This window comes from Melanostigma gelatinosum, assembly GCF_949748355.1.
Source record: "Melanostigma gelatinosum genome assembly, chromosome: 2".
Classification (NCBI taxonomy): Eukaryota; Metazoa; Chordata; class Actinopteri; order Perciformes; family Zoarcidae; genus Melanostigma; species Melanostigma gelatinosum.
The window spans coordinates 27,808,558-27,821,223 of NC_136635.1; the positions used below are offsets into that span (position 1 = coordinate 27,808,558).

General features: G+C 43.8%; 1 protein-coding gene across 1 annotated transcript in view; it reads left to right on the forward strand.

Moving 5' to 3' along the window:
- Positions 1-607: 607 nt before the first annotated feature.
- Positions 608-12,666, forward strand: part of coro2ba (coronin, actin binding protein, 2Ba) — a 36,138-nt gene continuing 24,079 nt past the window's right edge. Inside the window, exon 1 of the mRNA XM_079290778.1 lies at positions 608-695. Coding sequence (XP_079146904.1) covers positions 681-695 — 15 coding nt within the window. The 5' untranslated portion in view covers positions 608-680. The remainder of the gene's footprint in view (positions 696-12,666) is intronic.

Here is a 12,666-nt window from a genome sequence, read left to right on the forward strand (position 1 = left end):
TCACTTGTAGAAATAACTATAGATTCAGTGTAGTCTGACTCCAAAAATCTAAAATGTTCTTGTCTCCTCCCATCAATGCCGCTGTCACTCTCACACACACACACGCACACACACACACACACACACACACACACACACACATTTATACACACCAGATGACGTGCAGCTAGCTCCGTGCCAAGTAGCAGACTGCGACACGGCGTCCACTCCTCCCTCCCTCCCTCTCTCTCTGCAGTCCTCTCCTCTCCTGTCCCAGGCAGCGCTGCCTCGCTGCTCATCAATAAGCTGTATTAGTCCATCACTAATCATATTGCGAGAGACGGGCGAGGGAGAGAGCAGGGCAGCTCGATTTTGTGTGCATCGCCAGCGTGTGTGTGTGTGTGCATGTGTGCGTGCAGCTGGTGAGGGAGGGGTGTATCCTAGCGGGGAGCTTTTCCCTGTTGTAGTAACCAACCGCACACCGGCTGCCAGCCATTACTTCACTGCAGCAGCAATCAGCCCTTTTCGTACTGAGTGAGCCAGACACACTAACCTGTCTGTCCCCTCCTCCTTTCACTCTCCGTCTCTCTGCATATTCAGCAGAGCTGCCCTCCTCTCCTCCTCATCACTCTACCACTCCTGCGGTATATTTCTCTTTGCTTGAAGGGGACACTGGCCTGCTCCTCACCCACTGATTCTGCATGACTGTCACAAAGGTAAGACCGCTTTGGATGGGGTGCAACTTTCAGGCTGTCACCAGTGATTTGGTGTCAGCGTTGGATTTTTACTGTGAAGGTTATTTAAGGTGTTATTCGTGTGTGTGTGTGTGTGTGTGTGTGTGTGTGTGTTTCAGTGGAGAAGATGAGTTTTTTTGAGTCGGCTTTGGAGTCGCCTGAGGATGTATGTTAATGTGTGTTTCCATTAGAAATGCGGTCCGGTTCTGATGAGACCAGAATCAACTTCTGTCATTACACTCAGTAATCTGCAGCCTATTACAGGCCGGCAATATTTCATTCTGGGTTTGAGGACGTTTTTGTTTTTATCTGTGTAGGAGCTCTATAAACTTCATCTAGAATAAAATAAATGTAACCTCAGGCCTGGCATTTGACTCCAGCTGTTTCTTTTGGGTGCTGTGATTTAGTGTACGACCTCCTTTCAAGCTCGCTTCTCATACTGCATGTCCAGGATTGTTGAGAGATGTAGTCGGTTTGCTTGTTTTAGGTATTTTCTTAATTTCTCTCAACATAAGGAGCTGCTATGCAGGTCGGATGTTTTGTTTGCTATCAGCTGCAGTGAGTAAAGCGTATCGCCTAAAGCCTGAGGGTGGCTTTGACAAATAGTGATTTGTAATACTAAATAGAAAGATTACCATTATGATATGCAAATTCGGCCTGGCACTTGTTTTCTAGAAGAAGAAACCATTTTTATTGTCATATACATACAATACATTTGACCCATCCCTGTATATAGGGAGCAGTGGGCTGCCATTGATCAGCACCCGGGGAGCAGTGCATTGCTCAGGTACACTACGACACGTGACACGTCCCAGTCGGGGACCGAACCGTTGACCTTCCGGTTCCCAGACGAACCTCTTAACCCAGTGAGCCACGGTCGCCCCCGTGGCGTCTAAGCACTTCACAAGAAATCATAATTTGAATATTTTAGATTTTGTCAGTGTCGGTGTGCTTCAGTCATTTTTGTGGCATTTCCTTGAATCACTGTGGCTTGGATTGTCGTTATGTTCATCATCAAATGAATAATATAATAAATGTTCAAACTCTCGCATGATGGGGACTCAGCCCCCATTAAGGGAAGTAAATCAGGTTCCCACAAGGCAAAGTAAGTGTTGGGGTTAGCAATGTGGTTCAGATTGTGCTTAGTCTTATGAAAGCAGATATAAGTCAGTGACGTGTCCTCTCAAGTGACAACAACAAATATGTGTGTGTATTTTAACAGTCTCAAGCTGATCTGAAAGTAGGTGTGTCCGCCTGTTAAGTGTGTATTGGTGTTTGCAGTCTGTGCTTAACTCTGCAGCGGCCGCTTAAATCCTCTTAATCAATTAACAGAGGGGGAGAGACGACAAAGAGAAACCGGAAGAGGCACAAAGAGAGAGGAAATTAGCACACCTACTCCCATGTAGAGAATTAACCTGGACCAAAATAGACGACCTACTGCAGACACAGGACAATGGCCTATTTACTCACACACACCTGCAAGTTCCACACAAATGCTCTGTTAATACAGAACGGCGCAGTTTGTATTTCCAGCCTGCAATACTAATTCACAGACGATCGCTTCCCAAGTACAATTTTGCCGGTGTGTGTGTGTGTGTGTGTGAAAGAGATTGTGTGGGAGGTGTGTGCGCCGCTGCGTAGGTGGACGTTCCCCGCTACGAGAACTGGAAGAGGGAAAGGTCAGGTGCTTGTGTGTTGGCACTGAGCCAAACTTAAATCTGACCGTAGACAAGGCCAAAGGCATTGCAGAGAATTTTAATGAACACACACAGATTTTTTTTTTTGGTCTTTGCCTGCATATTGATGTCCTACCTGCAATTATGGAATGGAAATGAGGTGAGGAGGAGGAGGAGGCGTGAACGGGGGAAAAAGGGAAAGACAAAAAGTTACAGTGGTATCTAAAAGATAATGGGTGTGTGGCAGCAGAGAGAGAGAGAGAGAGAGAGAGAGAGAGAGAGAGAGAGAGAGAGAGAGAGAGAGAGAGAGTATCTAGGGAGCTGTTTCATGGCTTTGCCTGACAACAGCACAGAAGTCACCTTGGGAGGGAAACAGGACAAGAGCTTGTGTGCTGACGGGGCTAAACAGCCTTCTACCCCTCAGCACGCAGATACACACTGACAATAGTCTGGAGACACACTCCATCCATGCAGTGCCTGCTTAATATCAGATCACGATGTGTGTGGTCTGACCTCTTAGCATTGCAATACGGATTTACTAGGATCTGCAACTGAGGCAAAGACATTTATGTATTTAGCATAAGCTTGCATTTGTTGAATGCGTCTTGGATTATCTCTTCGGACTGATGAGCAGAACAGTTGTCAAAAGGGGAAGTCTGCTGTAAAACATTGTGCATCAACAACCCGTTAAGTGGGACAAAAGGAGAAATAAAATGTTGATGGTGCATCACCAGATATAACATATTTCACATCAACACAGCAGTTGGATTTTTATGGGTAAATTATCAAATGTAGGGCCCGCAACCAATGCCAGTATCAGAACAAAACGGCAAATTGTAAATGAAATCTGTCCGAATGATCATAACAACGTTGCACAGTGGTGCTCCTTTAGATGTTGACGTTTTTCCAACGTAACTGTTCTGAATGTCTGTTTGCTCTGTTTCTGGAGAATACGTATTCTTACCGCGCACCATGATCCATCTGTCGTTACACTTTTATAAAGATACTGAAGCTAGTTATTTGTGTGTTGGTTATTGTTCATCCCTGAACAATTATTTTTCATCTCTGGCTTACATGTAAACAGAACAAGTGACTGACCTGCAGGTTGTGCTCCCTCTCCCTACATAAATCAGAGACTGTGCACAAAACCAGGCTCACATGTCCCATTAACATGGCTGCTGCTCTATTTTTGTATTTTGTACACCTTAACTCAAGCTCCATTTTAACTTTGAGGAAATACAATAAGTTAAGTTTGCTTTCAAACATTACAAGCCTTACTGGACTGATTCCTCTGTGAGACAGGAGCATAAGCTCTTTAGCTTTTTGACACTTCAGTCTATTGGCAAACATGTCTTTGGGCCTGGAGGTTTATGCCACCAAATATCACAATACCTCAGATTGAACATCATAATATGGTTGGTAAGAAAATGTGAGGGGGATGCTCGCCTAAATGATGTCATCTTATACTGCCGGTTTATGATCAGAATCAACTCTCTGTGTGTAACTTAGTGCTGGGACGAGGACTTTTACACACTGCTGAAGGGTCCCTAAGGAGATGGATGATGCAATACTTTTTATGAATCACAATATAAAGTACTGCAAAGTACAAATAATGTTTTTAGAAATGTTTTTGCCTTTTGTATTTCAAACTAAATCCTGCAGACTTTCCAACTTGCAAAAATGAATGTATTTGTGACGTTTCGGGACAAATTGTTGATAACAATGACAAACCATCTTAATTGGGGAGTGGCAGCAACTGTGCAGTTAATCACACATTTCATAAATCGCGTGCAATAAGAAGGCATGAATACAAAACATTTATTTACTATATGAAAATCACAAAAATCCTTTGGCTGTGGCGTGAAGATAAGTCGAATATTGAATGAAAGTCAAAATAATTCAATGTTTTTCTCGAGTGAGATGCTTCGTGCTGCATACAACATGCTGCTTTCAGCAGTGTAGCAGAAAACTGGCAACACAGCCAGCATATCAGGGCACAGCAAGGGATTATCATCGCTATATCTGGACGCTGGACGCTTTGTGATTGCGTGGATGTCTGTGTGTGTGAGCGCGGGTGGGTGGCAGACACATTACGTGTAGGTGGGTGGATAACTTCCATTACGACTAAAACGGTAGAGTATCAGAGATCTTGTAAAAAATCAGCAAAGGGACAAACATGCTGTCTTTCGACCTGAGACTGTGTGACTGTGTCCTCAACGCTGTCCGACTCCATCTCAAAGTAGCTCAATGAAACCCACATAAGATGAGAAAGTGGGAAGAACAACAAACCCAGACAGTGAAACTACGCAGCCTTCAGTCGGATCAATATAAGACCACTTGTGTCCTCCAGCGACACGGAGCAACAGAGGCTATAGCTCGTAGCAGTGATCGTTGCCCTGAGTTTCCTTCCCGTCAGTTTTGGTTTGGGCTCAGTCCACAGGGCTCGAGGGAGAGGCATAATGGCCTCAGCGGGACTTCCCTGTGCAACACACATGACCTCTCCAGAAGGCTGAGGTCACTCGACCCTCCGTCTGCCAGAGACGCTGGGAAATGAAAGCACAGAAGGACTGAATCCCGTTTCATATTCAGACCAGTTTCTGAGCATCCGGGAAGCGATTTAACCGCGCCATAAAGCATAACGGCAAGCTGCTGGCATAGAAAAAGTTGAGCAGACTATTTGGACTGTTCTGTTGAATAACCCTTTGATTAGAAAGCTGCGATTTGCACGGCAACCGCGAAAATGGTCCAGTTGTTTTTGGTTGGATGCCACAGAAAGAGCAGTGTGCCAGGGCTGGGGAGGGGGACAGAGGGACGCTGAGGGAGGAGGGGAGGGTCCGAGATGAGGAGGGGGAGGACCGGCTTTTGAAGTACCCCTTTTTGTTCCTTTAGACACCAGCAAGAAATGCTCCCCAGCTGACACTAAAGGGAGTCCGTGTGGTGAGAAACGATGGTCTGTTCCCAGAGGACGTCCCCACACGCACATACACTTCTGTATGTATATATTTCAGAGGACCCTTTATGACTATATTCATTTTCTTACAACTCTAACCTTAACCATCTGCACCGAGCCCCTAACCTCGCCCTAATCCCATTTTAACTTCAACCCTCAAAATAAAAAGCCTGTTCCTCAAATAAGATTTTGCAAATGCTTTTACCCAATTAGGCCCCCCCCCCCCCCCCCCCCGGAATGAACGCACAAAAAGGTCAGACTTGATTTGAACCGATGACCTGCTACTGTTTTTATCAAAACTCCCCATACTCCTGCTCCTCTACGCATGTTTTTTGAGGCCCAGATGAGCGCTGTAAATGTCCTCTCTCTGCTCAAGTGTCTTGATTCTGTGGGTCTAAAACTCTAAAACTCTCACAAAGATAAAAGCACAAACACACACGCTGGCTTCTCTCTCGCAAAAGCTTTATGTTCAACCGCGCTGACGTGAATTCTATAGAATTCAAAGTAGCATTCCAGCTGTGTTAAGTGTGTTTGCAATTACATATCTGCAAACACCCCATTCATGAAGGAGGCCCACTCTGCTCCGATGTCAGGCGCACACATGCGGTTGGAAAGACGTCTGAAAGCCATTTTCGGAGTGTTTACGGTACGGCTTCTGCTGTCAACTGTAAGGCTGTTGAGACTCTCGTAGCATAAAACGATTCAAGATACGTTCCAAGATATGAAAGCTCTGACCTCATGTGCTTTTATAATGATTTTATTTGTCCAATCAATATGGAAAATAAACATTTGCTGTAGAAAGGCTGGTGCACATTGACGCGCACTAATCCAAGCGCATCCACACTCAAGCTGCCTTACATTCTTTACTCGGGGCACCTCGCCCACCATACATCTTAAGTGAGTCTGATTTAGACCACTGGCCATTTGTCAAGCTTACTGTTTACCCGCACGCTCTCTCACACACACCGACACACAGACAGGCACATTAAACTGAGAGCTAAATCGCCAACCTCGCAACCCAAAACCTGCTATTCCTGGAGCAGGAAAAACAGTTTAGCAGATTAAGACTTCTAAATCCAGAATTAGGCTTTTTGGTTTCTTATAGTCACTCTAAATGGAGCAGATAAAAGAATTAACACGGACAAGAGCAAGTTGTGTCTGTGTGTGAGGGGGGGCAGACAAAAAGTGTGAGAAAAAGGAGGAAGGTTGTGAGAACGCCACAGAGAAGCATTCACCACAGGAAGGCATTCAGATCTCATGAGCTCATCGCCTGTCAGAGAGCTTCCTATGCCCTTCTCAACGTCTGTAGAAACTGTACTTTTCAAAATCAGTGTGAAAAGCATATGTTTCCAAAAGAGTTGGGACACTCTTCCTTCCTTGTGTCACTGCATAAATCATTCCTCCGCTGTAAATGCAAACACACAGTCCAGACTCTCACGTAATAGGTGACTGTGACTTTCTCACCAAAGTATAGGACTTGAATTCATTGCGAAGAGTGCGCATCAGGGGAAAGCTTTGTTGTGGCTTTTGTTGGAAAGAAGTGTTCGTTTTTGGATTCCCCTTTTGGGAGGTCGCTGAAATGAAAGAGGAGGCAATAATGTGAAATTATTTATGAATATCCTCCAGCGGAAATAAAGATCCAGGGGAGAGTGACCATTTCCAGCCTCCCCTTTCCCCTCCAGCTGAGATTAGGTGCACATCCCATGGAATGTGTGTATGTGAGTGTGTGTGTGTGTGTGTGTGTGTGAGTGTGTGGCTGTGTATTACTCATGTTGTGGGGACATAAATCTGTTAATACAGTCATACTGTGGCGACTCGCCTCATTTTTGGGGAGAAAATGCACGTCCCTGTGATGTAAATCATTACATTTTAAGGTGAAGACTTGGTTTAATGTTAGGGTAAGGTTAGGCTTAGGTTAAGCTTTGCCTCAGTCTCCAGGAAATGAATGTAAGTCAATGTAATGTCCTCTAACGCGATGGAAACCCGACTCGTGTGTGTGTGTGTGTGTGTGTGTGTGTGTGTGTGTGTGTGTGTGTGTGTGTGTATGCGTGTAGTCTGTACAATCAGGACATACGATGTGCTTCCTGTTTGTGGGCCCAGGGCCAAGGCAGTAAGTGCACTGAGACAGGTGTATGTGTGTATGATTGTGTGTGTAAGAGGATGTGTGGTTAAAAGCATTGTGTACACTGATGCTGGTGCTCACACATAGTCACACACACAGTCAAAGTTGATGGACTCCCCAATTTTCAATGTTAAGATGCCAGCCAAATACTCTGCCCAGAGGATTCATCAGTGTTTTTGTTGCTGCTGTTTATAATCTTCCTGATGCAAATGTAACAAATAAATGCACCCATTTATAGGAAGATTTAATACGAGTTGAACTGAATTGCTGAGATGTTTTGCAGAGTTGATCGCTCTCATTCAAACCCTTTCTCATGTTTCTTTTTGTTTTTCTCAATCTCCAATTTGTTCTTCTCCCGTCTTGTAAATGTCCTTTTGGCCTTTCTTTTGATGTTGAGCAATCTGTCTGTCTTCATCTTTATCTGTCTTTCCCTCCTTGGGGTCCTAAAGCTCCTGTGGTCTTAACAACAGAGTTGAAGCGACACAAGAGGCTCTCTTGTCAGATAGTCTGAATACCAGAAACGTGACTTAGCTAATCTGGCGAACATGTCGGTTTGACTGTCTGACTGCTCATGCTCCTTTGTATTATTATCAGACTGGCGAGCTGATGTTGCCGTGTTCCCAGATCTCAGAAATGACTTGAGTACAAATGTATTGTAACCGATAATGGCCATAAGACTCATGTCGTATTAAAATAGAATCATCCCCAGAAACCAACCCCTTTAATTGTTGAAATGACTCAATATACGGAGCTCTTAAATTGTTCCGTTCGGTGAACAACAGAGGCACTGAGAAAGGAATGCACTCTGTATTTATGTGTTGCCGGTGAAGCTGCAGTGGTCAATACATGTCAACTATGCAGGCCATTGCAGCGGCACTCTAGTGAGAACCAGGGTGGTCCGCTCTCTCACTGGAACAGTAGCTGGCTGGTTGGGAGACTTGATGAAGTGTTGTGGAATCTACATGCGTAATATTATCCCACAATCACATTCCCAGGCATGAGGCTGACAATAGCGACGTTGTACACTGAGCTGCGTGTTCATTTCTTGCTTGCTTGTGCAATGCCAGCTCGCATCTGAGATGTGTCCTGCCAACGGTGCCGACGCCTAATGTTCTGTGAGTTGTTTATTTCTCACACGTGGTCAGGTGACCGGGTATGATGAACTGTGATGTCTTGCTGGTAAAGCACGGGTTCGAAACATGAGACATGTCACATTTGAAGATGCAGACTATGATTTTATCTTCGCGCAGATTCTACTGGAGGTAGAACTGTATTATGCACTGACTGAAACAGTCGAGAGCTGAGTGCACACAAGAGAGCAACGAGTGAGAGCGCATCCATGAAGGATGATACCACCACCCACTCTCTCTCTCTCTCTCTGTGGCTCTCACACCCACAAACACACATCCGCATGGGAGTTCATTAAGGTCATATTCCGCTCTGTATTTCGCCAATGGGCACTGATAGCAGTTTAAATATAGATATCAGTCTTTCCTTTCCTCATGTGCTATCTTTCTTACTGCTCTTCCCTCTCCTGTTGTATGTAACATATTTCTTATAACCCTTCTCGGTTCTAAGATCTGTTTCAATGCTGCTAAAAATGAGATACACAGCCTCTAAAGGCTACAGTAGATGATGAAAGTGTCCGTTCCGAGCGACAGATAAAGCCTGGCGTGTCAGCAGTTTGATGAAATGACTTTGGCCGGACCAGTCAGGCTCGTTTGGGATCAGTTGACGTTTGGGGAGATCAGACGCCAGGCGGTGCACAGGAACGCTGTTGTTGCTCCATAGAGCGCTCTTCTTGCTGCTAGTGACTCCTAGTGGTTGGTCAGGGTGTATTGCGGAGTGCATGGGTTCTGGGGTGGATAGCGTGAACAGAACAGCTGTGGTGAGCTGGCAGGTGAAAAAAGAAGCGCCAAGAGTCATGTCGTCGACAGTTATTGGGGGAAAAGACTAAATAATTGTCTTAGATCAAACATTCTACACACTGATTTGTTGAGTGTGTCATTTGAAAGGTACTTTATATTTGCAGACCGTTGTGTAGGCAGCGACATGACTCTGCATCACTGGGTTTCATTTACACTCATTGCACAGAGCTGTTATCTACTTTTTTATGAAAAACGTCAAATGTCAGTCCGTCGTTATTTTTGGAGAATTTGTTCTTAATGTGTGGAATTCCGTTGCCGTCACTATGGTAACACAGTGGGCATGCCTGTCCGTCGAAAGAGAAACAGACGAGAGACAAAGAGCCTTTGCAACGTTAGAATTCATGCTTCTCCATTCATGTCAAACTTGAACTGTGTTCTCTGCTACTTGTGGAACTGTTTTGTCAATACTATTCCTCGAGCTTTTACTACATTGTTTTATGGCATTAATGAAACATATTGATGAATTGCCTATTTATGTAGAATTCTATAAAAAAAAGATGAATTAACATGCTTGAGGCTACTTTACAAGGACTTTGTCCTGCACCTGCACATTTCTTTCTCTAGAACGCTAATTCAACCTGCTTTCTTATTTAGTTTGATGTTATAAATACAAAGAGAGAGAGAGAGAAAGAGAGAGAGAGAGAGAGAGAGAGAGAGAGAGAGAGAGAGAGAGAGAGAGAGAGAGAGAGAAGGGTTGACTCTACATGGCTCTCAACATGGTGATGGCTGCGCCGGCTGTAAGCAGCAAATGATGCTAACAGCACGAACAGTGTAAACAACGGCAAAGCTGCTGACAGAGCAAACAGTGTGTACCTGAGGGGGACCTGGTGGGTGGGTGCTATACGCTTCCGTGATGACGCCGTGGATCGGGACTATTTTAATGCTCTGAATTCCAAATTTTTTATAAATCTTGAATTGAATTTGTGTGAGGAAGATCGAAACACTTTGCATTAAAGGACAACAAGTCCCAGTGCTGAGGGAAATCCTGCGAACACCACATCATTGTATGTAGACCTACTGTATGCGTTTCTCAGTGTGTTATTGTTTACTGGACGGATTCAACAGCTGAGCGTCAGCTGCGTCTGCATTCCAGCCCTTTGCTTCTTCACTGTGGGTGGCGACTGCAGCAGAGAGGGTTTGCTGGGTCTCTGCTGATGTGCCAAGTTCATTTATTTGCACATCGGGTTCGTGGAAAGAGATGAAGTAGAAAGATTTGGATGCTATATTTTCTTAAATTCACTGAAAAACGTAGCTAATGGCAAGTAAAACATCTGTTTTATTAATGTTGGGTTTTGATGATAATTGGGTAAGGTTATGCAACTAAACGTTAGTTTAGGAAAGGATGTAATCACGGTTGCAAATGAAAAAAATAAGCACCATTAAACTATATTTTTGTCATTAAGTTCAACATAACGACTCCTTTTCACGTGAAAGTGTTGTTAGTGCTGCCGATCCCACTGAGAGTTGGCGGCTCAGCCTGAGCTCTTTGCAGTTTTCAGCTTGTCGTTTTGATTTGACGTGTGAAGAAAAGCCAAAGATTTATGACGCCAAAGAGACACAGATATTGTTTTCTCATGACTTGTGTGACCAAATCAGGAAAACATACACTCCAATGAGCGCATGTTGCTCTTTTTCTGCTGGATGTATAAGCATGCAGTTATGTGCTAACACATCATTTGTTAGACAACATCTCCTCCCACACAATTGTAGACACAATTGTAAACATATGAGGCAAATTATGTTGACGGCCTAAAAGATCTTCCACTTACATTAATGTGGTGCTGTTTACCTTTAAAAAGACCAGTTCGGTGGAAGAGTTGTTTTCCAGATTCATGTAGAATCATTGGACAATCTGCTCGACAGATATTTCAGTTATTTTCCTGCAAGTCTATCCATTCCATGTGTCAGCCTGGCAATGCTAAAAGACGTTATTCTACATCGAGGGGAAAAAGCTGTTGTGGTTTCGAGTGGAAAGGTGCTGAGGATAGCAGCAAAGAAAAGCCTGCAAAAATACAGCAGGTCGCCGTGTCGTGGAACGATAGAATGAGAACCTTTGATGTTAATCTTCATTCTAAGTCTGCAAATACATCTGATCCAACCCCAACGTACCACACAGCCCTTGTCTTCCTGCTGCTCCAGAGAAATGCGATGAATTTGCTGGGTGAAGTTGCCACCCCTCGATTATTAACCTTATTCCACTGTAGAACTGTAACAGGAAACATTTTTGAACAAGGGAGCCACTGTGTCCTCACATCAATGAAACCACAGAAAGATAGCGAGGTCATTTGGATGACACAACCAGGAGAGACAGCATGAAACCGATGGGAGGCCTCACTACTGCGTGGACAGGCCTGCCTGGGATCTGAACTCATTTTCCAAAAAATAAATTAGTTATCAAGCGACATATTTGACTTTTTTGCAGCCTGTGCAGAAGTCGAGGAGTTGCTGGTTCGGTTATTAGGTTGTAAGTTGTGCTGTATAATGATGACTTTAATAAGGAACGTCACTTACTGCAGTGCAGAACCCATGTGAGTTGTTATGATGTTAAGAAGAGACGTTCATGTGTGTCATGTATTTGTATATGTACATTGGTTAGTTTTAATTTTAACAATAACGCAACCAACAATATGTGGTTTGCGTGTATGAGAGAACTTCATATATAAATAGATTAACTTTGCTTGTGAGCAGTACCCGCACACATGTTACACTCTTTTACACATTTTAAGAGGATCTGTCTCGTGTTTTTTTGCCGCTGCTAATCAGTTATGGTAAGATAAGATAGAACTGTATTCATACAAACATAAATAGTTGTGCAGCAGTTGCAGTACAAAGTAGGAAAGTGCAAATATGAAACATCAATAAAGGTGATAATACAACTTAACCCTTTAACTTACCTTTATGCCGTAGTTCAAACCCGTATCAAAGGCTCTCTAGAAAGCTCAATGGTAAGAAGAAATGATGTGTCAGTGTTTGAAAATGTACCGATATAGCATTATTATTTTGAACATTACTGGAAAATACTCTTTCTCTCATTCACACAAAATATGTCTTGAAAGGACAACCTCGTCATACACATCAGCTCTAAATATATGTAATAACTGTGTACTCTGATTTGCAACATCACGGATCCGTTTTACAAGATTACTGCCGAGTCCAACCAAAACCACTGTAATACACACAAACACAAATGGGATACACGGAGAGGAGGGTGGTGAAGATTAAACCGTAAGCTAAAGTATTACTCTGGAAGTGAGCAGATCCAGCAGGGAGTAGACTG